Source organism: Oncorhynchus gorbuscha, unplaced genomic scaffold, assembly GCF_021184085.1.
Source record: "Oncorhynchus gorbuscha isolate QuinsamMale2020 ecotype Even-year unplaced genomic scaffold, OgorEven_v1.0 Un_scaffold_3528, whole genome shotgun sequence".
Classification (NCBI taxonomy): Eukaryota; Metazoa; Chordata; class Actinopteri; order Salmoniformes; family Salmonidae; genus Oncorhynchus; species Oncorhynchus gorbuscha.
This window is the reverse complement of record NW_025747744.1, coordinates 57-26,523: the sequence shown is the minus strand read 5'-3', so window position 1 is coordinate 26,523 and position 26,467 is coordinate 57. Positions and strand designations below refer to the sequence as shown.

General features: G+C 47.3%; 1 protein-coding gene and 1 long non-coding RNA gene across 2 annotated transcripts; both read right to left on the bottom strand.

The window, feature by feature from the left end:
• Positions 1-695: 695 nt before the first annotated feature.
• LOC124027847 lies at positions 696-22,403 on the bottom strand. Its single transcript, XR_006837517.1, has 4 exons — positions 22,368-22,403; positions 18,297-18,397; positions 9,825-9,938; positions 696-747 (listed from the first exon to the last, which is right to left on the bottom strand). It is a non-coding gene; the product is annotated as an uncharacterized LOC124027847 (long non-coding RNA).
• A 325-nt stretch (positions 22,404-22,728) lies between these two features.
• Positions 22,729-24,862, bottom strand: LOC124027845 (histone deacetylase complex subunit SAP130-A-like). Its single transcript, XM_046340100.1, has 2 exons — positions 24,709-24,862; positions 22,729-23,056 (listed from the first exon to the last, which is right to left on the bottom strand). The coding sequence occupies exons 1-2, from the start codon at positions 24,860-24,862 to the stop codon at positions 22,794-22,796; spliced, it is 417 nt and encodes a 138-aa protein (XP_046196056.1). The 3' UTR covers positions 22,729-22,793.
• Positions 24,863-26,467: the final 1,605 nt, after the last annotated feature.

Here is a 26,467-nt window from a genome sequence, read left to right as displayed (position 1 = left end):
GTGCACTATATAGGGTTCATAGGGCTCTAGTCCATTAGGGTTCCATAGGGCTCTAGTCAATAGTAGTGCACTATATAGGGTTCCATTGGGCTCTAGTCAATAGTAGTGCACTATATAGGGTTCCATACTAGTCAATAGTAGTGCACTATATAGGGAATAGGGCACCATTTGGCAGACAGAGTGTTGAGTCTTCTTCAGTGAGAACATATTCCTAGAGGGATTCCGTCAGACAGTGAGCTCTGACTGAAGCAACAGGAGGGTTCTAGTTATGTTGTCCACCCAGCTTCAGTGCTCAGACAGAGATAAGAGGGTGTGGGGTGAGTAGCTGTCATAGTACCAACAGTTCCACCTCTAGCTCCCAGCAGCTCTTCCCACCCTGTCCTCCCGTTCGGGCAGGGCAGAGTGGGTCGTGTTCATTAGGCACGTAAGCAGCAACAACAACGAAAAACACACAAAACAGGGAGGGACTACCCCTTGACTTATCCACTGAGAAACGTTTACATTTTCTTCTTCCGTTGCAAAAAGGTTTTAAAACACATCGCATGCTGTAACAGTTCCATGACCTGGGTGACGGAACAGGAAGTCCAGGCTAGGCCCGATCCTTACGTTTCAGTTTGTTAGACTTTTTGACAGCTCCGTTCTGGTTGAGCAGCTTCAGGACCTTGTCTTTGTGGTCCAGAACCTTCATCATAGTGTCCCGGCCTCTGTAACCTGGTCCATCACTAGCTTACAACGCTGTATGTTACCCTGCACACAGAACCAACATTTAGTTAGACCTACATGAGAACACTGTAGTCAGTATCACAAGTATCACACTATTGAGTATAAAAACAAATCGATGCAGTGAAATCGTCTGGACTCCCCACCCCCAACTGTGACTGAGACCAAATAAACTTGTGACTTTTGTGTAACATGTGAGCAAAAGGATAAATAAATGTCATCATGCTCAACCGATCAATCAATCGCTTAATCAATCAATCCACCTACCTGTATGAGTTAACCTATAATGATGATGTGGTTAAGAAAGAGTGATTTGAATACTGATGTTAACCTTTCTGGTTAGAACCTTTTTCGGCAAAACAGGTCTTCCAAAGGTGGTGGAGTAGCAAATCTTTACCTTCAGTGCTCGGTTGTCTCCACCAAGTCGGTCCCCAAATAATTTGATTTGTTGGTTTTAAGCATTAAACTTTCAAATAGCTCTTTGTTGACTGTTGTTGGGTGCTATTATCCTCCATCAGCACCAGCCTGTACCCTACCTGCCCTAAGCTCTCTCCTGGCCCCTTACACTAAGTCTGAATTTGTCCTGCTAGGTGACCTAAACTGGGACATACTTAAACCACCTGACCAAGTCCTAAAGCAATGGGACTCCCTAAATCTTTCTCAGATTATTACCAATCCCACAAGGTATGACTCCAAACACCCAGAAAAGGCTAAACCCCCTTGTTGTTATCCTCACAAATAATCCTGATAGGTATCAGAGGCTAAGTCCTTCATGACCTGGCCTCTGTAAATTGGTATAGAATAAGCTTGATCCTTGTCGAAGACGCTTGGACCTTTTATTTTGATTGGTAACAAACACACCCCCATAAAGAAAATCATCATTTTTCCACCTCAAGAATTGCATTTGGCGAAAGGCTCAGGACACGCACACTCAGGCTGACTGGTTCTCGTTTAGGCAAATGAGAAATAAGTTCACTCAGGCTATCCGGAAGGCCAACGTTAGTTACATTCTCTCTCTGTGGGTCTCATCTCAAGAAGTTCTGGAAAACAGTTAAAGACCTGGAGAATAAACCCCTCCTCCTCACAGCTGCCCATGTCCCTTAAAGTTGATGATGTGGTTGTTACTGACAAGCAGCACATGTCCCTTAATGTTGATGATGTGGTTGTTACTGACAAGGACCACATGTCCCTTAATGATGATGATGTGGTTGTTACTGACAAGGACCACATGTCCCTTAATGATGGTGTGGTTGTTACTGACAAGGAGCCCATGTCCCTTAATGATGATGATGTGGTTGTTACTGACAAGGAGCCCATGTCCCTTAATGATGATGATGGTTGTTACTGACAAGGAGCCCATGTCCCTTAATGATGATGATGTGGTTGTTACTGACAAGGAGCCCATGTCCCTTAATGATGATGATGATGTGGTTGTTACTGACAAGGAGCCCATGTCCCTTAATGATGATGATGTGGTTGTTACTGACAAGGAGCCCATGTCCCTTAATGTTGATGATGTGGTTGTTACTGACAAGGAGCACATCGCTGAGCTCTTTAAATCACCCACTTCATTAAGTCAGTATTCCTATTTGACTCAGCCACGCCTCCTTGCCATTTCCTCATCTCCCACCCTTTTCTAATGTGACTATCCCAGATGCTGTCATGTTTTGTCATTTATTATCTTGTCTTGTCCCTGTGCTTCCTTCCTATTCGTTTCCCTCTGCTGGTCTTATTAGGTTCTTTCCCTCTTTCTATCCCTCTCTCCCCCTCCCTCTCTCACTCTCCCGCTCTCTCTTCTCTCTATCGTTCCGTTCCTGCTCCCAGCTGTTCCTATTCCCCTAATCAATCATTTAGTCTTCCCACACTGTTCCCGATCCTTTTCCTGATTAAGTCCCTATTTCTCTCCTTGTTATTCGTTTCTGCCCTGTCGGTTCCTTGTCTAGAATTCACCGTGCTGTGTTTGTGTATCGCCCTGTCGTGTCGTGTTTTTCCTCAGATGCTGCGTGGTGAGCAGGTGTCTGAGTCTGTCTGGTTCAAGTGCCTTCCCGAGGCAACCTGCTGTTCACCTGCTGTTCAAGATCGAGTCTCCAGTTTGTCCTCGTCATTTCGAGTGAAAGTTGTGTTTTTTGATTGTATTTACTTTACTGGATTAAAGACTCTGTTTCGCCAAGTCGCTTTTGGGTCCTCTTTCACCTGCATGACAGAAGGAACCGACCAAGGAATGGACCCAGCGACTTCAGGCTCGTTACACTGCCGTCGAGATCCAGGAGTCATGCTCGGCAGACACGAGCAGGAATTGTCTGCTGCTCGCCATGCCGTGGAGAACCTGGCCGCTCAGGTTTCCGACCTCTCTGGACAGTTCCAGAGTCTCGTCTCGTGCCACCTGTTACTTCCTGGCCTGCCGAGCCTCCAGAACCTAGGGTTAATAACCCACCTTGCTACTCCGGGCAGCCCACTGAGTGCCGCTCCCTTTCTCACGCAGTGTGAGATTGTGTTCTCTCTCCAACCCAACACATACTCTAGAGAGAGAGCTCGGGTTGCTTACGCTCATTTCACTCCCTTACTGGTCGGGCTCGAGAATGGGGCACAGCTATCTGGAGGCAAGGGCTGATTGCTCTAACAAGTTCCAGAACTTTAAAGAGAGGAGATGATTCGGGTTTTTGACGTTCAGTTTTTTTTTGGTAGGGGAGGCTTCTAGGGCCCTGGCTTCCTTATGCCAAGGTGAACGGTCCATAACGGATTATTCTATTGAGTTTTCGCACTCTTGCTGCCTCTAGTGAGTGGAACGAGCCGGCGCTGCTCGCTCGTTTTCTGGAGGGACTCCACGCAGTGGTTAAGGATGAGATTCTCTCCCGGGAGGTTCCTTCAGATGTGGACTCTTTGATTGCTCGCCATCCGCATAGAGCGGCCGGGTAGATCTTCGTCACCGGGCTCGTGGAAGAGAGCTCGCATCAACGGTGTTTCCTGCTCCGCATCGCAACCATCTCCCTCCTCTGGCTCAGAGACTGAGCCCATGCAGCTGGGAGGGATTCGCATCTCGACTAAGGAGAGGGAACGGAGGATCACCAACCGCCTGTGCCTCTATTGTTGAGTTGCTGGACATTTAATTCATGTCCAGTAAAAGCCAGAGCTCATCTGTAGCGGAGGGCTACAGGTGAGCGCAACTACTCAAGTCTCTCCATCAAAATCCTGTACTACTTTGTCGGTCCATCTCACGCTGGACCGGTTCGGGTGCCCATGTAGTGCCTTGATAGACTCTGGGGCTGAGGTTGTTTCATGGACGAAGCATGGGTTCGGAAACATGACATTCCTTTCAGAGAGTTAGAGAAGCCTACGCCCATGTTCGCCTTAGATGGTAGTCATCTTCCCAGTATCAGATTTGAGACACTACCTTTAACCCTCACAGTATCTGGTAACCACAGTGAGACTATTTCTTTTTGATTTTCCGTTCACCGTTTACACCTGTTGTTTTGGGTCATCCCTGGCTAGTATGTCATAATCCTTCTATTAATTGGTCTAGTAATTCTATCCTATCCTGGAACGTTTCTTGTCATGTGAAGTGTTTAATGTCTGCCATCCCTCCCGTTTCTTCTGTCCCTACTTCTCAGGAGGAACCTGGCGATTTGACAGGAGTGCCGGAGGAATATCATGATCTGCGCACGGTCTTCAGTCGGTCCCGAGCCCCGCTCCTCCTCACCGGTCGTATGATTGTAGTATTGATCTCCTTCCGGGGACCACTCCTCCTCGGGGTAGACTATACTCTCTGTCGGCTCCCGAACGTAAGGCTCTCGAGGATTATTTGTCTGTGTCTCTTGACGCCGGTACCATAGTGCCTTCTTCCTCTCCGGCCGGGCGGGGTTCTTTTTTTGTTAAGAAGCAAGGACGGTGCCTCTGCGCCCTGCGTGGATATCGAGGGCTGAATGACATAACGGTTACATCGTTATCCGCTTCCCCTTATGTCATCAGCCTTCGAGATTCTGCAGGGAGCCAGGTGCTTTACTAAGTTGGACCTTCGTAACGCTTACCATCTCGTGCGCATCAGAAGGGGGACGAGTGGAAAACGGCGTTTAACACTCCGTTAGGGCATTTTGAGTACCGGGTTCTGCCGTTCGGTCGCCAATGCGCCAGCTGTTTTTCAGGCATTAGTTAATGATGTTCTGAGAGACATGCTGAACATCTTTGTTTTGTCTATCTTGACTGATATCCTGATTTTTCTCCGTCACTCGAGATTCATGTTCAGCACGTTCCACGTGTTCTACAGCGCCTTTTAGAGAATTGTCTCTACGTAAAGGCTGAGAAGTGCTCTTTTCATGTCTCCTCCGTTACTTTTCTCGGTTCCGTTATTTCCGCTGAAGGCATTCAGATGGATTCCGCTAAGGTCCAAGCTGTCAGTGATTGGCCCGTTCAAGGTCACGTGTCGAGTTGCAGCGCTTTTTTAGGTTTCGCTAATTTCTATCGGCGTTTCATTCGTAATTTCGGTCAAGTTGCTGCCCCTCTCACAGCTCTTACTTCTGTCAAGACGTGTTTTAAGTGGTCCGGTTCCGCCCAGGGAGCTTTTGATCTTCTAAAAGAACGTTTTTACGTCCGCTCCTATCCTCGTTACTCCTGACGTCACTAGACAATTCATTGTCGAGGTTGACGCTTCAGAGGTAGGCGTGGGAGCCATTCTATCCCAGCGCTTCCAGTCGACGATAAGGTTCATCCTTGCGCTTATTTTCTCATCGCCTGTCGCCATCTGAGCGCAACTATGATGTGGGTAACGTGAACTGCTCGCCATCCGCTTAGCCCTAGGCGAATGGCGACAGTGGTTGGAGGGGGCGACCGTTCCTTTTGTCGTTTGGACAGACCATAAGAACCTTGAGTACATCCGTTCTGCCAAACGACTTAATGCCCGTCAAGCTCGTTGGGCGTTGTTTTTCGCTTTCGAGTTTGTGATTTCTTACCGTCCGGGTAGCAAGAACACCAAGCCTGATGCCTTATCCCGTCTGTTTAGTTCTTCTGTGGCTTCTACTGATCCCGAGGGATTCTTCCTTATGGGCGTGTTGTCGGGTTAACAGTCTGGGAATTGAAAGACAGGTTAAGCAAGCACTCACGCACACTGCGTCGCCGCGCTTGTCCTAGTAACCTCCTTTTCGTCTCCTGTTTCCACTCGTCTGGCTGTTCTTCAGTGGGCTCACTCTGCCAAGTTAGCTGGTCATCCCGGTGTTCGAGGCACTCTTGCGTCTATTCGCCAGCGCTTTTGGTGGCCGACTCAGGAGCGTGACACGCCGTTTCGTGGCTGCTTGTTCGGACTGCGCGCAGACTAAGTCGGGTAACTCTCCTCCTGCCGGTCGTCTCAGACCGCTCCCATTCCTTCTCGACCATGGTCTCACATCGCCTAGACTTCATTACCGGTCTGCCTTTGTCTGCGGGGAAGACTGTGATTCTTACGGTTGTCGATAGGTTCTCTAAGGCGGCACATTTCATTCCCTCGCTAAACTTCCTTCCGCTAAGGAGAGCGGCACAAATCATTATCGAGAATGTATTCAGAATTCATGGCCTCCCGTTAGACGCCGTTTCAGACAGAGGCCCGCAATTCACGTCACAGTTTTGGAGGGAGTTCTGTCGTTTGATTGGTGCGTCCGTCAGTCTCTCTTCCGGGTTTCATCCCCAGTCTAACGGTCAAGCAGAGAGGGCCAATCAGACGATTGGTCGCATACTACGCAGCCTTTCTTTCAGAAACCCTGCGTCTTGGGCAGAACAGCTCCCTTGGGCAGAATACGCTCACAATTCGCTTCCTTCGTCTGCTACCGGGTTATCTCCGTTTCAGAGTAGTCTGGGTTACCAGCCTCCTCTGTTCTCATCCCAGCTTGCCGAGTCCAGCGTTCCCTCCGCTCAAGCGTTTGTCCAACGTTGTGAGCGCACCTGGAGGAGGGTGAGGTCTGCACTTTGCCGTTACAGGGCACAGACTGTGAGAGCCGCCAATAAACGCAGGATTAAGAGTCCAAGGTATTGTTGCGGCCAGAGAGTGTGGCTTTCCACTCGCAACCTTCCTCTTACGACAGCTTCTCGTAAGTTGACTCCGCGGTTCATTGGTCCGTTCCGTGTCTCCCAGGTCGTCAATCCTGTCGCTGTGCGACTGCTTCTTCCGCGACATCTTCGTCGCGTCCATCCTGTCTTCCATGTCTCCTGTGTCAAGCCCTTTCTTCGCACTCCCGTTCGTCTTCCCTCCCCCCTCCCGTCCTTGTCGAGAGCGCACCTATTTACAAGGTACATAAGATCATGGACATGCGTTCTCGGGGACGGGGTCCAATACTTAGTGGATTGGGAGGGTTACGGTCCTGAGGAGAGGAGTTGGGTTCCGTCTCGGGACGTGCTGGACCGTTCACTCATTGATGATTTCCTCCGTTGCCGCCAGGATTCCTCCTCGAGTGCGCCAGGAGGCGCTCGGTGAGTGGGGGGTACTGTCATGTTTTGTCATTTATTATCTTGTCTTGTCCCTGTGCTTCCTTCTATTCGTTTCCCTCTGCTGGTCTTATTAGGTTCTTTCCCTCTTTCTATCCCTCTCTCCCCCCTCCCTCTCTCACTCTCCCGCTCTCTCTTCTCTCTATCGTTCCGTTCCTGCTCCCAGCTGTTCCTATTCCCCTAATCAATCATTTAGTCTTCCCACACCTGTTCCCGATCCTTTTCCTGATTAGAGTCCCTATTTCTCTCCTTGTTATTCGTTTCTGCCCTGTCGGTTCCTTGTCTAGAATTCACCGTGCTGTGTTTGTGTATCGCCCTGTCGTGTCGTGTTTTCCTCAGATGCTGCGTGGTGAGCAGGTGTCTGAGTCTGTCTGGTTCAAGTGCCTTCCCGAGGCAACCTGCTGTTCACCTGCTGTTCAAGATCGAGTCTCCAGTTTGTCCTCGTCATTTCGAGTGAAAGTTGTGTTTTTTGATTGTATTTACTTTACTGGATTAAAGACTCTGTTTTCGCCAAGTCGCTTTTGGGTCCTCTTTCACCTGCATGACAGATGCTATCCCAGAACTTTTGAGATATTTTGTAGCGACGTTGCGTAAATTGGAAGCTGTGTTTTTCTGGATCAAACGCGCCAAATAAATTGACATTTTGGATAAATATCGACAGAATTAACCGAACAAAAGGACCATTTGTGATGTTTATGGGACATATTGGAATGCCAACAGAAGAAGCTCGTCAAGGTAAGGCATGATTTATATTTTATTTCTGCGTTTTTGTGTCGCACCTGCAGAGTTGAAATATGCTACTCTCTCATTGTTTACTGCTGTGCTATCATCAGATTATAGCATCTTACGCTTTCGCCCGAAAAGCCTTTTTGACATCTGACATGTTGGCTGGATTCACAACGAGTGTAGCTTTAATTTGCTATCTTGCATGTGTAATTTAATGAAAGGTAGATTTTTATAGAAATGTATTTGAATTTGGCGCTCTGCATTTTCCCTGGCTACTGGCCATGTGGGACGAAGCGTCCCGCCTACCCGAGAGAGGTTAAAAGAAAATCAAGCTGATCCTAACTGTTATAGGCCAATTTCTATTTTGCTTTGTTTATCAAAAGTGATGGAAAAACTTGTAAATAATCAACTGACTGGTTTTCTTGATGTCTATAGTATTCTCTCTGGTATGCAATCTGGTTTCCTCTCAGGTTATCGCAGTGTCCCTGCAACCTTAAAAAGGTCCTCAATGATGTCACCATTGCCCTTGATGCTGCTATTTTTATTGACTTGGCCAAAGCTTTTGATACGGTAGACCATTCCATTCTTGTGGGCCGGCTAAGGAGTATTGGTATCTCTGAGGGGTCTTTGGCCTGGTTTGCTAACTACCTCTCAAAGAGTGCAGTGTATAAAGTCAGAACATCTGCTGTTTCAGCCATTGCCTGTCACCAAGGGAGTACCCCAAGACTCGATCCTAAGTCCCACACTCTCCTCAATTTACATCAACAACATAGCTCAGGCAGTAGGAAGCTCTCTCATCCATTTATATGCAGATGATACAGTCTTATACTCGGCTGGCCCTTCCCCGGATTTAAACTTTGTACAACAAGCTTTCTCTGCCCTTAACCTTGTTCTGAACACCTCCAAAACAAAGATCATGTGGTTTGGTAAGAAGAATGCCCCTCTTCCCACAGGTGTGATTACCACCTCTGAGGGTTTAGATCTTGTGGTAGTCACCTCATACAAGTACTTGGGAGTATGGCTAGACAGTACACTGTCCTTCTCTCAGCACATATCAAAGCTGCAGGCTAAGGTTAAATCTAGACATGGTTTCCTTTATCGTAATCGCTCCTCCTTCACCCCAGATGCCAAACTAAACCTGATTCAGATGACCATCCTACCCATGCTAGATTACGGAGAATAATTTATAGATCGGCAGGGAAGTGTGCTCTCATTCGGCCATCAGATTGGCCACCAATGCTCCTTATAAGATGCATCACTGCACTCTATACTCCTCTGTAAACTGGTCATCTCTGTATACCCGTCACGAGACCCACTGGTTGATGCTCATTTATAAAACCCTCTTAGGCCTCACTCCCCCCTATCTGAGATATCTACTGCAGCCCTCATCCTCCACATACAACACCCGTTCTGCCAAACACATTCTGTTAAAGGTCCCCAAAGCACACACATCCCTGGGTCTCTCCTCTTTTCAGTTCACTGCAGCTAGTCACTGGAACAATCTGCAACAATCATTCAAACTGGACAGTTTTATCTCCAGCTCTTCATTCAAAGACTCAATCATGGACACTCTTACTGAGCGCTGTGGCTGCTTTGTGTGATGTATTGTTCTCTCTACCTTCTTGCCCTTTGTGCTGTTGTCTGTGCCCAATAATGTTCGTACCATGCTGTGTTGCTACCATGCTGTGTTGCCATGTGTTGCTGCCTTGCTATGTTGTTGTCTTAGGTCTCTCTTTATGTAGTGTTGTCTCTCTTGTCACGATGTGTTTTGACCTTCATTTTTATTTTTTAATTCAAGCTCTCGTCCCCGCAAGACGCCCTTTGCCTTTTGATAGGCCATCATTGTAAATAAGAATTTGTTCTTGACTAAATAAAGTTTAAATAAAAAAATAAATTAAAATGTTGTACATGTACTGTTTACTGTCCCCACAAACCTGTATGAGTTCGTTAATGCGGTGCAGCTCGTCGTCGACCCCGGCCCTCTTCTTAGGGATTAGCCCCTCCTGAAGGGAAGTCAGTCTGCTATACACATCATGCTCCAGGTTTGACTAGGGGTCAGAGGTTAGAGGTCAGAGATCAGCCTGGAGGGATGTCAGTCTCCTATATATACATGTAAATGAATTACTTAAAAATCATACAATGTGATTTTCTGGATTTTTGTTTTAGATTCCGTCTCTCACAGTTGAAGTGTACCTATGATAACAATTACAGACCTCTACATGCTTTGTAAGTAGGAAAACCTGCAAAATCGGCAGTGTATCAAATACTTGTTCTACCCACTATATATATATATATATAGTGGGTAGAACAAGTATTTGATACACTGCCGATTTTGCAGGTTTTCCTACTTACAAAGCATGTAGAGGTCTGTAATATATATATATATATATATATATATATATATATATATATATATATATATATATACACACACACACACACACACTGAACAAAAATATAAACGCAACATGTAAAGTGTTGGTCCCATGTTTCATGAGTCAAATTTTTTTTTCCAGAAATGTTCCGTTCGCACTAAAAGCTCATCTCTCTAAAATGTGGTGCACACATTTGTTTGCATCCCTGTTAGTGAACATTTCTCCTTTGGCGAGACAATCCATCCACCTGACAGGTGTTCCATATCAAGAAGCTGATTAAACAGCATGATCATTACACAGGTGCACCTTGTGCTGGGAACAATAAAAGGCCACTTTAAAATGTGCAGTTTTGTCACATAACACAATGCTACAGAAGTCTCAAGTTTTGAGGGAGCGTGCAATTGGCATGCTGACTGCAGGAATGTCCAAAAAGATGTTGCCAGAGAATTTAATGTTCATTTCGCTACCATAAACTGCCTACGTCGTTTTAGAGAATTTGGCAGAAGGTCCAACCGGCCTCACAACCGCAGACCACGTGTACGGCGTTGTGTGGGCGAGCAGTTTGCTGATGTCAGCGTTGTGAACAGAGGGCCCCATGGTGGAGGTGGGGTTATGGTATGGACAGAGGGCCCCATGGTGGAGGTGGGGTTATGGTATGGACAGAGGGCCCCATGGTGGAGGTGGGGTTATGGTATGGACAGAGGGCCCCATGGTGGAGGTGGGGTTATGGTATGGACAGGCATAAGCTACAGACAAACAAATACAATTGCATCAACGGCAATTTAAATGCACAGAATTATTTTTTATTTAACATATATTTATCCAGGCAAGTCAGTTAAGAACAAATTCGTATTTTCAATGACGGCCTGGGAACAGTGGGTTAACTGACTTGTTCAGGGGCAGAACGACAGATTTTTACCTTGTCAGCTCGGGATTTGAGCATGCAACCTTTCAGTTATTGGCCCATCGCTCTAACCACTAGGCTACCTGCTGCCCCATGATACACTGTGACAAGATCCTGAGGCAGAGATGCCTATCTGTATTCCCAGTCACGTGAAATCCATAGATGAGGACCAGATTAATTTATTTAAAAAATATATATTTTATCGTATAAACTGTCACTCAAATCTTTGAAATTGTTGCATACATCATGCTCCAGGTTCGACTAGGGGTCAGAGGTTACAGATCGACCTGGAGGGACGTCAGTATGCTATATACATCATGCTCCAGGTTCGACTAGGGTCAGAGGTTACAGATCGGCCTGGAGGGACGTCAGTATGCTATATACATCATGCTCAGGTTCGACTAGGGGTCAGAGGTTACAGATCGGCCTGGGGGACGTCAGTATGCTATATACATCATGCTCCAGGTTCGACTAGGGGTCAGAGGTTACAGATCGGCCTGGGGGGACGTCAGTATGCTATATACATCATGCTCCAGGTGCGACTAGGGGTCAGAGGTTACAGATCGGCCTGGAGGGACGTCAGTATGCTATATACATCATGCTCAGGTTCGACTAGGGGTCAGAGGTTACAGATCGGCCTGGAGGGACGTCAGTATGCTATATACATCATGCTCCAGGTTCGACTAGGGGTCAGAGGTTACAGATCGACCTGGAGGGACGTCAGTATGCTATATACATCATGCTCCAGGTTCGACTAGGGGTCAGAGGTTACAGATCGGCCTGGAGGGACGTCGGTATGCTATATACATCATGCTCCAGGTTCGACTAGGGGTCAGAGGTTACAGATCGGCCTGGAGGGACGTCAGTATGCTATATACATCATGCTCCAGGTTCGACTAGGGGTCAGAGGTTACAGATCGGCCTGGAGGGACGTCAGTATGCTATATACATCATGCTCCAGGTTCGACTAGGGGTCAGAGGTTACAGATCGGCCTGGAGGGACGTCAGTATGCTATATACATCATGCTCCAGGTTCGACTAGGGGTCAGAGGTTACAGATCGGCCTGGAGGGACGTCAGTATGCTATATACATCATGCTCCAGGTTCGACTAGGGGTCAGAGGTTACAGATCGGCCTGGAGGGACGTCAGTATGCTATATACATCATGCTCCAGGTTCGACTAGGGGTCAGAGGTTACAGATCGGCCTGGAGGGACGTCGGTATGCTATATACATCATGCTCCAGGTTCGACTAGGGGTCAGAGGTTACAGATCGGCCTGGAGGGACGTCGGTATGCTATATACATCATGCTCCAGGTTCGACTAGGGGTCAGAGGTTACAGATCGGCCTGGAGGGACGTCAGTATGCTATATACATCATGCTCCAGGTTCGACTAGGGGTCAGAGGTTACAGATCGGCCTGGAGGGACGTCAGTATGCTATATACATCATGCTCCAGTTTCGACTAGGGGTCAGAGGTTACAGATCGACCTGGAGGGATGCCAGTATGCTATATACATCATGCTCCAGGTTCGACTAGGGGTCAGAGGTTACAGATCGGCCTGGAGGGACGTCAGTATGCTATATACATCATGCTCCAGGTTCGACTAGGGGTCAGAGGTTACAGATCGACCTGGAGGGACGTCAGTATTCTATATACATCATGCTCCAGGTTCGACTAGGGGTCAGAGGTTACAGATCGGCCTGGAGGGACGTCAGTATTCTATATACATCATGCTCCAGGTTCGACTAGGGGTCAGAGGTTACAGATCGGCCTGGAGGGACGTCAGTATACTATATACATCATGCTCCAGGTTCGACTAGGGGTCAGAGGTTACAGATCGGCCTGGAGGGACGTCAGTATTCTATATACATCATGCTCCAGGTTCGACTAGGGGTCAGAGGTTACAGATCGGCCTGGAGGGACGTCAGTATGCTATATACATCATGCTCCAGGTTCGACTAGGGGTCAGAGGTTACAGATCGGCCTGGAGGGACGTCAGTATGCTATATACATCATGCTCCAGGTTCGACTAGGGGTCAGAGGTTACAGATCGACCTGGAGGGACGTCAGTATGCTATATACATCATGCTCCAGGTTCGACTAGGGGTCAGAGGTTACAGATCGACCTGGAGGGACGTCAGTATGCTATATACATCATGCTCAGGTTCGACTAGGGGTCAGAGGTTACAGATCGGCCTGGAGGGACGTCAGTATGCTATATACATCATGCTCCAGGTTCGACTAGGGGTCAGGGTTACAGATCGACCTGGAGGGACGTCTGTATGCTATATACATCATGCTCCAGGTTCGACTAGGGGTCAGAGGTTACAGATCGGCCTGGAGGGACGTCGGTATGCTATATACATCATGCTCCAGGTTCGACTAGGGGTCAGAGGTTACAGATCGGCCTGGAGGGACGTCAGTATGCTATATACATCATGCTCCAGGTTCGACTAGGGGTCAGAGGTTACAGATCGGCCTGGAGGGACGTCAGTATGCTATATACATCATGCTCAGGTTCGACTAGGGGTCAGAGGTTACAGATCGACCTGGAGGGACGTCAGTATGCTATATACATCATGCTCCAGGTTCGACTAGGGGTCAGAGGTTACAGATCGGCCTGGAGGGACGTCAGTATGCTATATACATCATGCTCCAGGTTCGACTAGGGGTCAGAGGTTACAGATCGGCCTGGAGGGACGTCAGTATGCTATATACATCATGCTCCAGTTTCGACTAGGGGTCAGAGGTTACAGATCGACCTGGAGGGACGTCGGTATGCTATATACATCATGCTCCAGGTTCGACTAGGGGTCAGAGGTTACAGATCGGCCTGGAGGGACGTCAATATGCTATATACATCATGCTCAGGTTCGACTAGGGGTCAGAGGTTACAGATCGACCTGGAGGGACGTCAGTATGCTATATACATCATGCTCCAGGTTCAACTAGGGGTCAGAGGTTACAGATCGGCCTGGAGGGACGTCAGTATGCTATATACATCATGCTCCATGTTCGACTAGGGGTCAGAGGTTACAGATCGGCCTGGAGGGACGTCAGTATGCTATATACATCATGCTCCAGTTTCGACTAGGGGTCAGAGGTTACAGATCGACCTGGAGGACGTCAGTATGCTATATACATCATGCTCCAGGTTCGACTAGGGGTCAGAGGTTACAGATCGACCTGGAGGGACGTCAGTATGCTATATACATCATGCTCCAGGTTCGACTAGGGTCAGAGGTTACAGATCGGCCTGGAGGGACGTCAGTATGCTATATACATCATGCTCCAGGTTCGACTAGGGGTCAGAGGTTACAGATCGGCCTGGAGGGACGTCAGTATGCTATATACATCATGCTCCAGTTTCGACTAGGGGTCAGAGGTTACAGATCGACCTGGAGGGACGTCAGTATGCTATATACATCATGCTCCAGGTTCGACTAGGGGTCAGAGGTTACAGATCGACCTGGAGGGACGTCAGTATGCTATATACATCATGCTCAGGTTCGACTAGGGGTCAGAGGTTACAGATCGGCCTGGAGGGACGTCAGTATGCTATATACATCATGCTCCAGGTTCGACTAGGGTCAGAGGTTACAGATCGGCCTGGGGGACGTCAGTATGCTATATACATCATGCTCCAGGTTCGACTAGGGGTCAGAGGTTACAGATCGGCCTGGGGGACGTCAGTATGCTATATACATCATGCTCCAGGTGCGACTAGGGTCCAGAGGTTACAGATCGGCCTGGAGGGACGTCAGTATGCTATATACATCATGCTCCAGGTTCGACTAGGGTCCAGAGGGACAGATCGGCCTGGAGGGACGTCAGTATGCTATATACATCATGCTCCAGGTTCGACTAGGGTCAGAGGTTACAGATCGACCTGGAGGGACGTCAGTATGCTATATACATCATGCTCCAGGTTCGACTAGGGGTCAGAGGTTACAGATCGGCCTGGAGGGACGTCGGTATGCTATATACATCATGCTCAGGTTCGACTAGGGGTCAGGGTTACAGATCGGCCTGGAGGGACGTCAGTATGCTGGTATACATCATGCTCCAGGTTCGACTAGGGGTCAGAGGTTACAGATCGGCCTGGAGGACGTCAGTATGCTATATACATCATGCTCCAGGTTCGACTAGGGGTCAGAGGTTACAGATCGGCCTGGAGGGACGTCAGTATGCTATATACATCATGCTCCAGGTTCGACTAGGGGTCAGAGGTTACAGATCGGCCTGGAGGGACGTCAGTATGCTATATACATCATGCTCCAGGTTCGACTAGGGTCAGAGGTTACAGATCGGCCTGGAGGGACGTCAGTATGCTATATACATCATGCTCCAGGTTCGACTAGGGGTCAGAGGTTACAGATCGGCCTGGAGGGACGTCGGTATGCTATATACATCATGCTCCAGGTTCGACTAGGGGTCAGAGGTTACAGATCGGCCTGGAGGGACGTCGGTATGCTATATACATCATGCTCCAGGTTCGACTAGGGGTCAGAGGTTACAGATCGGCCTGGAGGGACGTCCAGTATGCTATATACATCATGCTCCAGGTTCGACTAGGGGTCAGAGGTTACAGATCGGCCTGGAGGGACGCCAGTATGCTATATACATCATGCTCCAGTTTCGACTAGGGGTCAGAGGTTACAGATCGACCTGGAGGGATGCCAGTATGCTATATACATCATGCTCCAGGTTCGACTAGGGGTCAGAGGTTACAGATCGGCCTGGAGGGACGTCCAGTATGCTATATACATCATGCTCCAGGTTCGACTAGGGGTCAGAGGTTACAGATCGACCTGGAGGGACGTCAGTATTCTATATACATCATGCTCCAGGTTCGACTAGGGGTCAGAGGTTACAGATCGGCCTGGAGGGACGTCAGTATTCTATATACATCATGCTCCAGGTTCGACTAGGGGTCAGAGGTTACAGATCGGCCTGGAGGGACGTCAGTATGCTATATACATCATGCTCCAGGTTCGACTAGGGGTCAGAGGTTACAGATCGGCCTGGAGGGACGTCAGTATTCTATATACATCATGCTCCAGGTTCGACTAGGGGTCAGAGGTTACAGATCGGCCTGGAGGGACGTCAGTATGCTATATACATCATGCTCCAGGTTCGACTAGGGGTCAGAGGTTACAGATCGGCCTGGAGGGACGTCAGTATGCTATATACATCATGCTCCAGGTTCGACTAGGGGTCAGAGGTTACAGATCGACCTGGAGGGACGTCAGTATGCTATATACATCATGCTCCAGGTTCGACTAGGGGTCAGAGGTTACAGATCGACCTGGAGGGACGTCAGTATGCTATATACATCATGCTCCAGGTTCGACTAGGGGTCAGAGGTTACAGATCGGCCTGGAGGACGTCAGTATGCTATATACATCATGCTCCAGGTTCGACTAGGGGTCAGAGGTTACAGATCGACCTGGAGGGACGTCAGTATGCTATATACATCATGCTCCAGGTTCGACTAGGGGTCAGAGGTTACAGATCGGCCTGGAGGGACGTCGGTATGCTATATACATCATGCTCCAGGTTCGACTAGGGTCAGAGGTTACAGATCGACCTGGAGGGACGTCAGTATGCTATATACATCATGCTCCAGGTTCGACTAGGGGTCAGAGGTTACAGATCGGCCTGGAGGGACGTCAGTATGCTATATACATCATGCTCCAGGTTCGACTAGGGGTCAGAGGTTACAGATCGACCTGGAGGGACGTCAGTATGCTATATACATCATGCTCCAGGTTCGACTAGGGGTCAGAGGTTACAGATCGGCCTGGAGGGACGTCAGTATGCTATATACATCATGCTCCAGGTTCGACTAGGGGTCAGAGGTTACAGATCGGCCTGGAGGGACGTCAGTATGCTATATACATCATGCTCCAGTTTCGACTAGGGGTCAGAGGTTACAGATCGACCTGGAGGGACGTCGGTATGCTATATACATCATGCTCCAGGTTCGACTAGGGGTCAGAGGTTACAGATCGGCCTGGAGGGACGTCAGTATGCTATATACATCATGCTCCAGGTTCGACTAGGGGTCAGAGGTTACAGATCGACCTGGAGGGACGTCAGTATGCTATATACATCATGCTCCAGGTTCAACTAGGGGTCAGAGGTTACAGATCGGCCTGGAGGGACGTCAGTATGCTATATACATCATGCTCCATGTTCGACTAGGGGTCAGAGGTTACAGATCGGCCTGGAGGGACGTCAGTATGCTATATACATCATGCTCCAGTTTCGACTAGGGGTCAGAGGTTACAGATCGACCTGGAGGGACGTCAGTATGCTATATACATCATGCTCCAGGTTCGACTAGGGGTCAGAGGTTACAGATCGACCTGGAGGGACGTCAGTATGCTATATACATCATGCTCCAGGTTCGACTAGGGGTCAGAGGTTACAGATCGGCCTGGAGGGACGTCAGTATGCTATATACATCATGCTCCAGGTTCGACTAGGGGTCAGAGGTTACAGATCGGCCTGGAGGGACGTCAGTATGCTATATACATCATGCTCCAGTTTCGACTAGGGGTCAGAGGTTACAGATCGACCTGGAGGGACGTCAGTATGCTATATACATCATGCTCCAGGTTCGACTAGGGGTCAGAGGTTACAGATCGACCTGGAGGGACGTCAGTATGCTATATACATCATGCTCCAGGTTCGACTAGGGGTCAGAGGTTACAGATCGGCCTGGAGGGACGTCAGTATGCTATATACATCATGCTCCAGGTTCGACTAGGGGTCAGAGGTTACAGATCGGCCTGGAGGGACGTCAGTATGCTATATACATCATGCTCCAGGTTCGACTAGGGGTCAGAGGTTACAGATCGACCTGGGGGGACGTCAGTATGCTATATACATCATGCTCCAGTTTCGACTAGGGGTCAGAACCGGGTTAGAGGTCAGGGGTCAGGGCTTAAGGGTTTCAACCAGACATTAAAGGAACATTGACATAAGTACTGCATAATACAAGCTCCAAAATACGAAATACACATTTCCCTATTTTTTCACTAATTAAAAGGTCACTTAAAAATGTCCTCTGGTGGCTGCAAATGAGAACTGAGAGACGTATCGCCAACGACACTCACCAGCTGCATGAGCTGAGCAACACACAAGTGCATCTTCCATCCCTGAGCTCGCCGTGCTACTCCTCTCTGATTGGCCACTTCCTGTAACGACTCCTTCTCCTCTGTAGGACACATAACAGAAGACATGACCAAGCTGACCCCGTTTTTAAACGAAGGCTTCGTAAACACGACGCAACTACATGACCTATAACCGAACGTCATGGTTTAGAAATGTGACATAACCTTGTGCTTTATAAAAGGGTGACATAAGCACGACTTAAATAAAGACCTTATAGATCATATTAAATGGAGGCTTCACAAAGCATTTATAACCCATCATGCATCTTGATAGGGGCGTTGAAACGCCAGGACAGAGGGTTCAATTCCCAGGAACACCCATATATACGTAAAAATGGATTCACACATGACTAAGTCTCTTTGGATAAAACAGTCCACTAAATTGAATATAATTATATTAAAATCTAAAACATTTCAAGGATGGTTAAACTTCTTTCCCTCCTGGGTGAATAGTCCCATGTTAATCCTGACCTCAACTTCCCCATAATGCTGTGCTGCAGGATACCTCTAAAGCGCAGTCGTGCACAACAACAACAACAACAACAACAAAGCCGTTGTTGAGGCCTGTTTTTACTCCATTGAGAGTGACTGGCATTGTGCCGCCAATGGAACGGGCCAGCAGTACTATTACTCAAGAGCCTCATACGAAATTACAAAATATATACATTCTACTGAGCCTACTGAGTATTCCTTTACAATACTTACATTTACATTTACATTTAAGTCATTTAGCAGACGCTCTTATCCAGAGCGACTTCTACTGCAGCACACCCTGTAGGCTGCTCTGAGAGGAGTGTACAGAACCCAGATGATTTGGAGCGGTCCTACAGTACCCTGAGACTACTGCACCAGGTATTCCTCTTCTGGTACCATGCTGGACACCAGGGCTTGATTACAACCTGTTACAATGTTGCCAACATGGCTGATCTTTCAGCAGGGGGAGTGGACGTGTTAAAGACCTGACTGGGTCCAGCGCCGTGTGGTATAGATAGTTAAAGACCTGACTGGGTCCAGCGCCGTGTGGTATAGATAGTTAAAGAACTAACTGGGTCTAGCGCCGTGTGGTATAGATAGTTAAAGAACTGACTGGGTCCAGCGCCGTGTGGTATAGATAGTTAAAGAACTGACTGGGTCCAGCGCCGTGTGGTATAGATAGTTAAAGAACTAACTGGGTCCAGCGCCGTGTGGTATAGATAGTTAAAGACCTGACTGGGACCAGGTATGGTGTGTTTGTGTAATGAGGAACATGGAAAAAGCCATTTCAATTTCTTTAGTTTGGGGGCTTTCATCAAGGTGTCTCTTTAGGTTGGGGGCTTTCATCAAGGTGTTTCTGTAGGTTGGGGGCTTTCATCACGGTGTCTCTTTAGGTTGGGGGCTTTCATCACGGTGTCTCTTTAGGTTGGGGGCTTTCATCATGTGTCTCTTAGGTTGGGGGCTTTCATCAAGGTGTCTCTTTAGGTTGGGGCTTTCATCACGGTGTCTCTTTAGGTTGGGGGCTTTCATCACGGTGTCTCTTTAGGTTGGGGGCTTTCATCACGGTCTCTTTAGGTTGGGGGCTTTCATCACGGTGTCTCTTTAGGTTGGGGGCTTTCATCACGGTGTCTCTTTAGGTTGGGGCTTTCATCACGGTGTCTCTTTAGGTTGGGGGCTTTCATCAAGGTGTCTCTTTAGGTTGGGGCTTTCATCAAGGGAAGTGTTTTAGGGTTGGGGGCTTTCATCACGGTGTTTCTTTAGGTTGGGGCTTTCATCACGGTGTGTTTCTTTAGGTTGGGGGCTTTCATCACGGTGTTTTCTTTAGGGTTGGGGGCTTTCATCACGGTGTTTCTTTAGGTTGGGGCTTTCATCACGGTGTTTCTTTAGGTTGGGGGCTTTCATCACGGTGTCTCTTTAGGTTGGGGGCTTTCATCACGGTGTCTCTTTAGGTTGGGGGCTTTCATCACGGTGTCTCTTTAGGTTGGGGGCTTTCATCAAGGTGTCTCTTTAGGTTGGGGGCTTTCATCACGGTGTTTCTGTAGGTTGGGGGCTTTCATCACGGTGTTTCTTAGGTTGGGGGCTTTCATCACGGTGTTTCTTTAGGTTGGGGGCTTTCATCACGGTGTCTCTTTAGGTTGGGGGCTTTCATCACGGTGTTTCTTTAGGTTGGGGGCTTTCATCACGGTGTCTCTGTAGGTTGGGGGCTTTCATCAAGGTGTCTCTTTAGGTTGGGGGCTTTCATCACAGTGTCTCTTTAGGTTGGGGGCTTTCATCAAGGGAAGTGTTTTAGGTTGGGGGCTTTCATCAAGGTGTTTCTGCACCTGGCTCCCACTAACATACCCCGTTCAAAGACACTTCCATCTCGAGGCTTAAAATCCTTCTTTAACCCATCTCCTCCCCTTCATCTACACTGATTGAAGTAGATTTAATAAGTTACATCAATAGGCGATCATAGATTTCACCTGGTCAGCCTATGTCGTGGTTTTGTAATACTCAGTGTATAAGCCTGGAATATCAACCAATCAGAAGTGGCCTTAGTGGGAGTAACCATATAATTGTATAGGAGTGACCTTTACTGAGTAAAGGATTTGTCAGGCACTAGTTAACACAGTCAAAAAGTCAGAATCTTTGCTAAACTCTTGCGCATTTCCACAAAACTAACACTAACTAATACTAACTAACTAGTAACTAATACTAACTAACTAGTAACTAATACTAACTAATGCTAACTAATACTAACTAATACCAACTAATACTAACTAATACTAACTAAATAGTAACTAACTAGTAACTAATACGAACTAACTAGTAACTAATACTAACTAACTAGTAACTAATACTAACTAATACTAACTAATGCTAACTAATACCAACTAATACTAACAAATATTACCTAACTAGTAACTAACTAGTAACTAATACTAACTAACTAGTAACGAATACTAACTAATTAGTAACTAATACTAACGGATACTAACTAATACTAACTAACTAGTAACTAATACAAACTAATACTAACTAATACTAACTAACTAGTAACTCATACTAAATAACTAGTAACCAATACTAACTAATACTAACTAACTAGTAACTAATACTAACTAACTAGTAACTAATACTAACTAATACTAACTAACTAGTAACTAATAAAGGCCAGGTTTCATGCGTTGGGTCCATCAGACCTTCCGCACACTTGGGTGGAAGTGTCTGGGAACGAGAGGAGCTGTAAATGTGACTAACATCACTTTACGTTAAAGAGTGTGCCGTCCTTCAGCACAACACGTCACCCTTTATAAAGCATGACATGTTAGATGTTAGAGTCACTCAGAGAGAGAGAGAGAAGAGGAGAGATAGAGAGGAGAGAAGGAAAGAGAGAGAGAGAGAGAGAAAGAGAGAGAGAGAGAGAGAGAGAGAAGAGAGAGAGAAGAGAGAGAGAGAGAGAGAGAGAGAGGCATGTTAGACTCTTAAAGAGTGTGCCGTCCTTCAGCATTAACGCCTCACCCTTTATAAAGCACACGATTATATCACAGTTGACATAGTGGGTTACGTCACATTTGACATTGGTGATCGCATCACGCAGTTATGCCACATTTATGAACCCTTTATAAAGCACGACGTACGGTTACGGATGCTTCGTAACACATTTATGTAGTGCTTATGAAGGCATTATAAAGCCTTTATAAGCTGAACGTCATTTAAAGCAGGACCTGAAAGCTTATACATGCTTATAAAACAACTTATCCTCTGACATAGACAACAGAGATCTAAATCAATCATGAAAATAACTTAATAGTAACATACCAAGAGCGACATAATATTAGAAGCCTCATAATAAACACATTATAAAGGCTCACATGCTTATAACACCTTATATACATTCCAGAACATATTTAATAAAATACACTATGTCTGCTAGTCAGAACCTCTTCATAAAATGTAGAAAAAGGACGTTCTGAGAAATTACTTTTTTTTTTTTTTAAATAGATTTTTTTTAAAGAGCACAAGTTTTTTTTTTTTGCGTTCTGATTGACCAATACTGACCTTTGATCCGGATGTCGCTGTACCTCCTGGAGAGTGGTGATAGGCTGCCTTCCAGGGGTTCCTATAGTGACGCAGCAGAGTGACAGGTGGGCGCGGCCTGACAGGGGCATGCGCACCCCTTCTCCCATCTGAGACAGATCACAGCAAAGCACTAGTATCAGAATTATTGTTCTAACTTGGAATTTCACTTGACTTCCTGATTTGACTGAAACTGAAATGGAATTGACCCCACAGTGGTGATGCAACTGTGCATGGTTCCCAGTGGTATCCACACCCACATACTCTCTGGGGAGGGGACTCTCTCCTCTTAGCCCTGCTGCCCAGGGCCTGTGGCCCATAGCCCTGTCCTCATCTTCCTGATTTGACTGAACTGAAATGGAATTGACCCCACCGTGGTGAGTACAACTGTGCATGGTTTAGTGGTATTCACCCACCCACATACTCTCTGGGAGGGGACTCTCTCCTCTTAGCCCTGCTGCCCAGGGGCCTGTGGCCCATAACCCTGTCCTCATCTGTACTGTTGGTCTCCAACATTTCGGTCTCTTCTGTGGAAATGACGTGCTGCTGTTTGCGGGGCTTCTTCCTGGGGGAGGCACCAGGAACCAGGTCCCCTGAGGAGGGGGTCCCGTGGGGGGACCCGGCCTGGCGGGGCTGGGTGATGAGGCCTGAGTTCGCCGAGGGCTGGGGCACTGAGGAGAGGAGAGGGGGGACAGACGTAAATCACAGTACAGGCATGTCCAACCAGTTTTATTTCCTTGTTTAAGAAAGATAGATGGGACTAGGGAGCTTTCACAATGAATCTTTCCTGGAATCCTCACATTAAGCTTTGGCGATGTCTAGAACGACACATCGTCCAGTCATTTATATTTTTATTTACTTTTTATTTTATTTCACCTTTATTTAACCAGGTAGGCCAGTTGAGAACACCTGTATTTAACCAGGTAGGCTAGTTGAGAACACCTTTATTTAACCAGATAGGCTAGTTGAGAACACCTTTATTTAACCAGGTAGGCTAGTTGAGAACACCTTTATTTAACCAGGTAGGCCAGTTGAGAACACCTTTATTTAACCAGGTAGGCAAGTTGAGAACAAGTTCTCATTTACAACTGCGACCTGGCCAAGATAAAGCAAAGCAGTTCGACAGATACAACGACACAGAGTTACACATGGAGTAAAACAAACATACAGTCAATAATTCCATTAGAAAAATAAGTATATATACGATGTGAGCAAATGAGGTGAGATAAGGGAGGTAAAGGCAAAAAAAGGCCATGGTGGCGAAGTAAATACAATATAGCAAGTAAAACACTGGAATGGTAGATTTGCAGTGGAAGAATGTGCAAAGTAGAAATAAAAATAATGGGGTGCAAAGGAGCAAAATAAATAAATAAATATTATATTATATATGATAGCATTGTGTATTTTGTTTTCTTAGAGAGGGGGGATTTAATATGTAGTATAATTTGGTGCATAATGTCTTTCTTATTTAAAATTGTTACAAAAGCCAAAAACAATCTCATTAAATAAATGTTCAAAACATTATTATTATTAGGCCTAGATATTTTTGTCAATGCTGCAGAATGATTTACACATTGGTAGGGCTGTTTAACTTGTCCATAAGAACACTTAAGATATCAGTTATATTATTGCCTATAATGATATGGCCATATCAAGTGTAGTGTTGTTATTTCATCTTGATAATCACAGGTAAAAAAACACAGACGTATAACCTGCCTTAGTAACTATAGTACAGCCTGCCTTAATTAACTATGGTACAGCCTGCTATTCACTGAATCAACTATGGTACAGCCTACCTCAATTAACTATGGTACAGCCTGCCTTCACTGAATTAACTATAGTACAGCCTGCCTTAGTAACTATAGTGCAGCCTTCCTTCGTAACTATATGGTACAGCCTACCTCAGTAACTATATACGGCCTGCCCATGGCTGTAAAAGATTTGCAATGACCTGCCTTAGTAACTATAGTACCTGCCTTATTAATATAATTGCAATACTGCCTTAGTAACTATAGTACAGCCTGCCTTCACTAATTAGCTATGGTACATTACTGCCTTGGTAACTATAGGTACGGCCTGCCTTCGCACAATTAACTATGGTACAGCCTGCCCTTAGTAACTATAGTACAGCCTTCATACAGTAACCTGAGTGCAGTACTTGTAGTAACTATGGTACATTGCCTTAGTGGCTATGGTACAGCCTGCCTGAGTAACTATAGTAACTATAGTGCAGCCTGTCTTAGTAACTATAGTGCAAGGCAAGGAGAAAGGACGTGAGGTATTACGGAAAGACAAATTGAGTTGGAAACGTTCCCACAGTTACCTGGGTGATACATCTCCATAGACTCCGCCTCCTGCTTGATTTTGACCCCTGTGTGGGCGGAACCTCCGCTGCATGCTGCCGTACTGGCTGCGGGCTGGGTGGGGAGCGACAGTATTGGCCATGGAGGCGGGGCCAGGGAATGTATCCTGACCATGGCGGCCCGACAAGACAGAGAGGTGGTAATCTAGACTGGGCTGGGAGGGGAGGGTGGAGGGACCACGGGGAGCCAGCAGGTTGGAGGGGATAGCCTGGGCTGGGGAGGGAGGTGGAGGACCACGGGGGCCAGCAGGTTGGAGGGGATAGCCTGGGCTGGGGAGGGGGTGGAGGACCACGGGGGCCAGCAGGTTGGAGGGGATAGCCTGGGCTGGGGAGAAGGGTGGAGGGGACCACGGGGGGCCAGCAGGTTGGAGGGGATAGCCTGGGCTGGGGAGGGGGTGGAGGACCATGGGGGCCAGCAGGTTGGAGGGATAACCTGGGCTGGGGAGGGGGGTGGAGGACCACGGGGGCCAGCAGGTTGTAGGGGATAGCCTGGGCTGGGGAGGGGGGTGGAGGACCACGGAGGGCCAGCAGGTTGGAGGGGATAGCCTGGGCTGGGGAGGAGACCACCTGCTGCTCCACTCCTCCCTGGGAGGGTAGAGACTCCACTGCAGCCATGACTGGGACTGGAGGAGCCACCATGGTCATGTGACCCTCTGCTTTAGGCTTCACTCTGACAGGGAGAGAGAGAGGCTTGTTAATTAAGACTCACTCAGAGAGAGAGAGAGGTATGTTAGACTCTGACAGAGAGATGTTAGAGTCACTCAGAGAGAGAGAGAGAGAGAGAGAGAGAGAGAGAGAGAGAGAGAGAGAGGTATGTTAGACTCTGACAGAGAGATGTTAGAGTCACTCAGAGAGAGAGAGAGAGAGAGAGAGAGAGAGAGAGGTGTTAACATCTCTCTCTGTCAGAGTGAATCTAAGAGTCATGCTAATATGGATTTGTCCCAAATGGCACCCTATATATTTCACTACTTTACCAGATCCCTATCTAGACAATAGGGTGCCATCTAGGATTTTTATTTTTTATTTAACCAGACGGGGGCTGGGATAAAAAAAATTAAAAAAAATAACATGTAAATATAGGACAAAATAGACATCTCGACAAGAGAGACAACAACATGGCAAGGCAGACAACACAGCATGGTAGCAACACAGCAACAACATGGTAGCAGCACAACATGACAACAACGTGGTAGCAACACAGCATGACAACAACATGGCAGTAACACAGCATGACAACAACACGGCAGCAACACAACATGACAACAACACGGTAGCAACACAGCATGACAACAACGTGGTAGCAACACAGCATGACAACATGGTAGCAACACAGCATGACAACAACGTGGTAGCAACACAACATGGTAGCAACACAACATGACAACAACGTGGTAGCAACACAACATGACAACAACACGGTAGCAACACAGCATGACAACAACGTGGTAGCAACACAACATGACAACAACGTGGTAGCAACACAGCAACAACATGGTAGCAGCACAACATGACAACAACGTGGTAGCAACACAGCATGACAACAACATGGCAGTAACACAGCATGACAACAACACGGCAGCAACACAACATGACAACAACACGGTAGCAACACAGCATGACAACAACACGGTAGCAACACAGCATGACAACAACGTAGTAGCAACACAGCATGACAACATGGTAGCAACGCAGCATGACAACAACATGGCAGCAACACAAC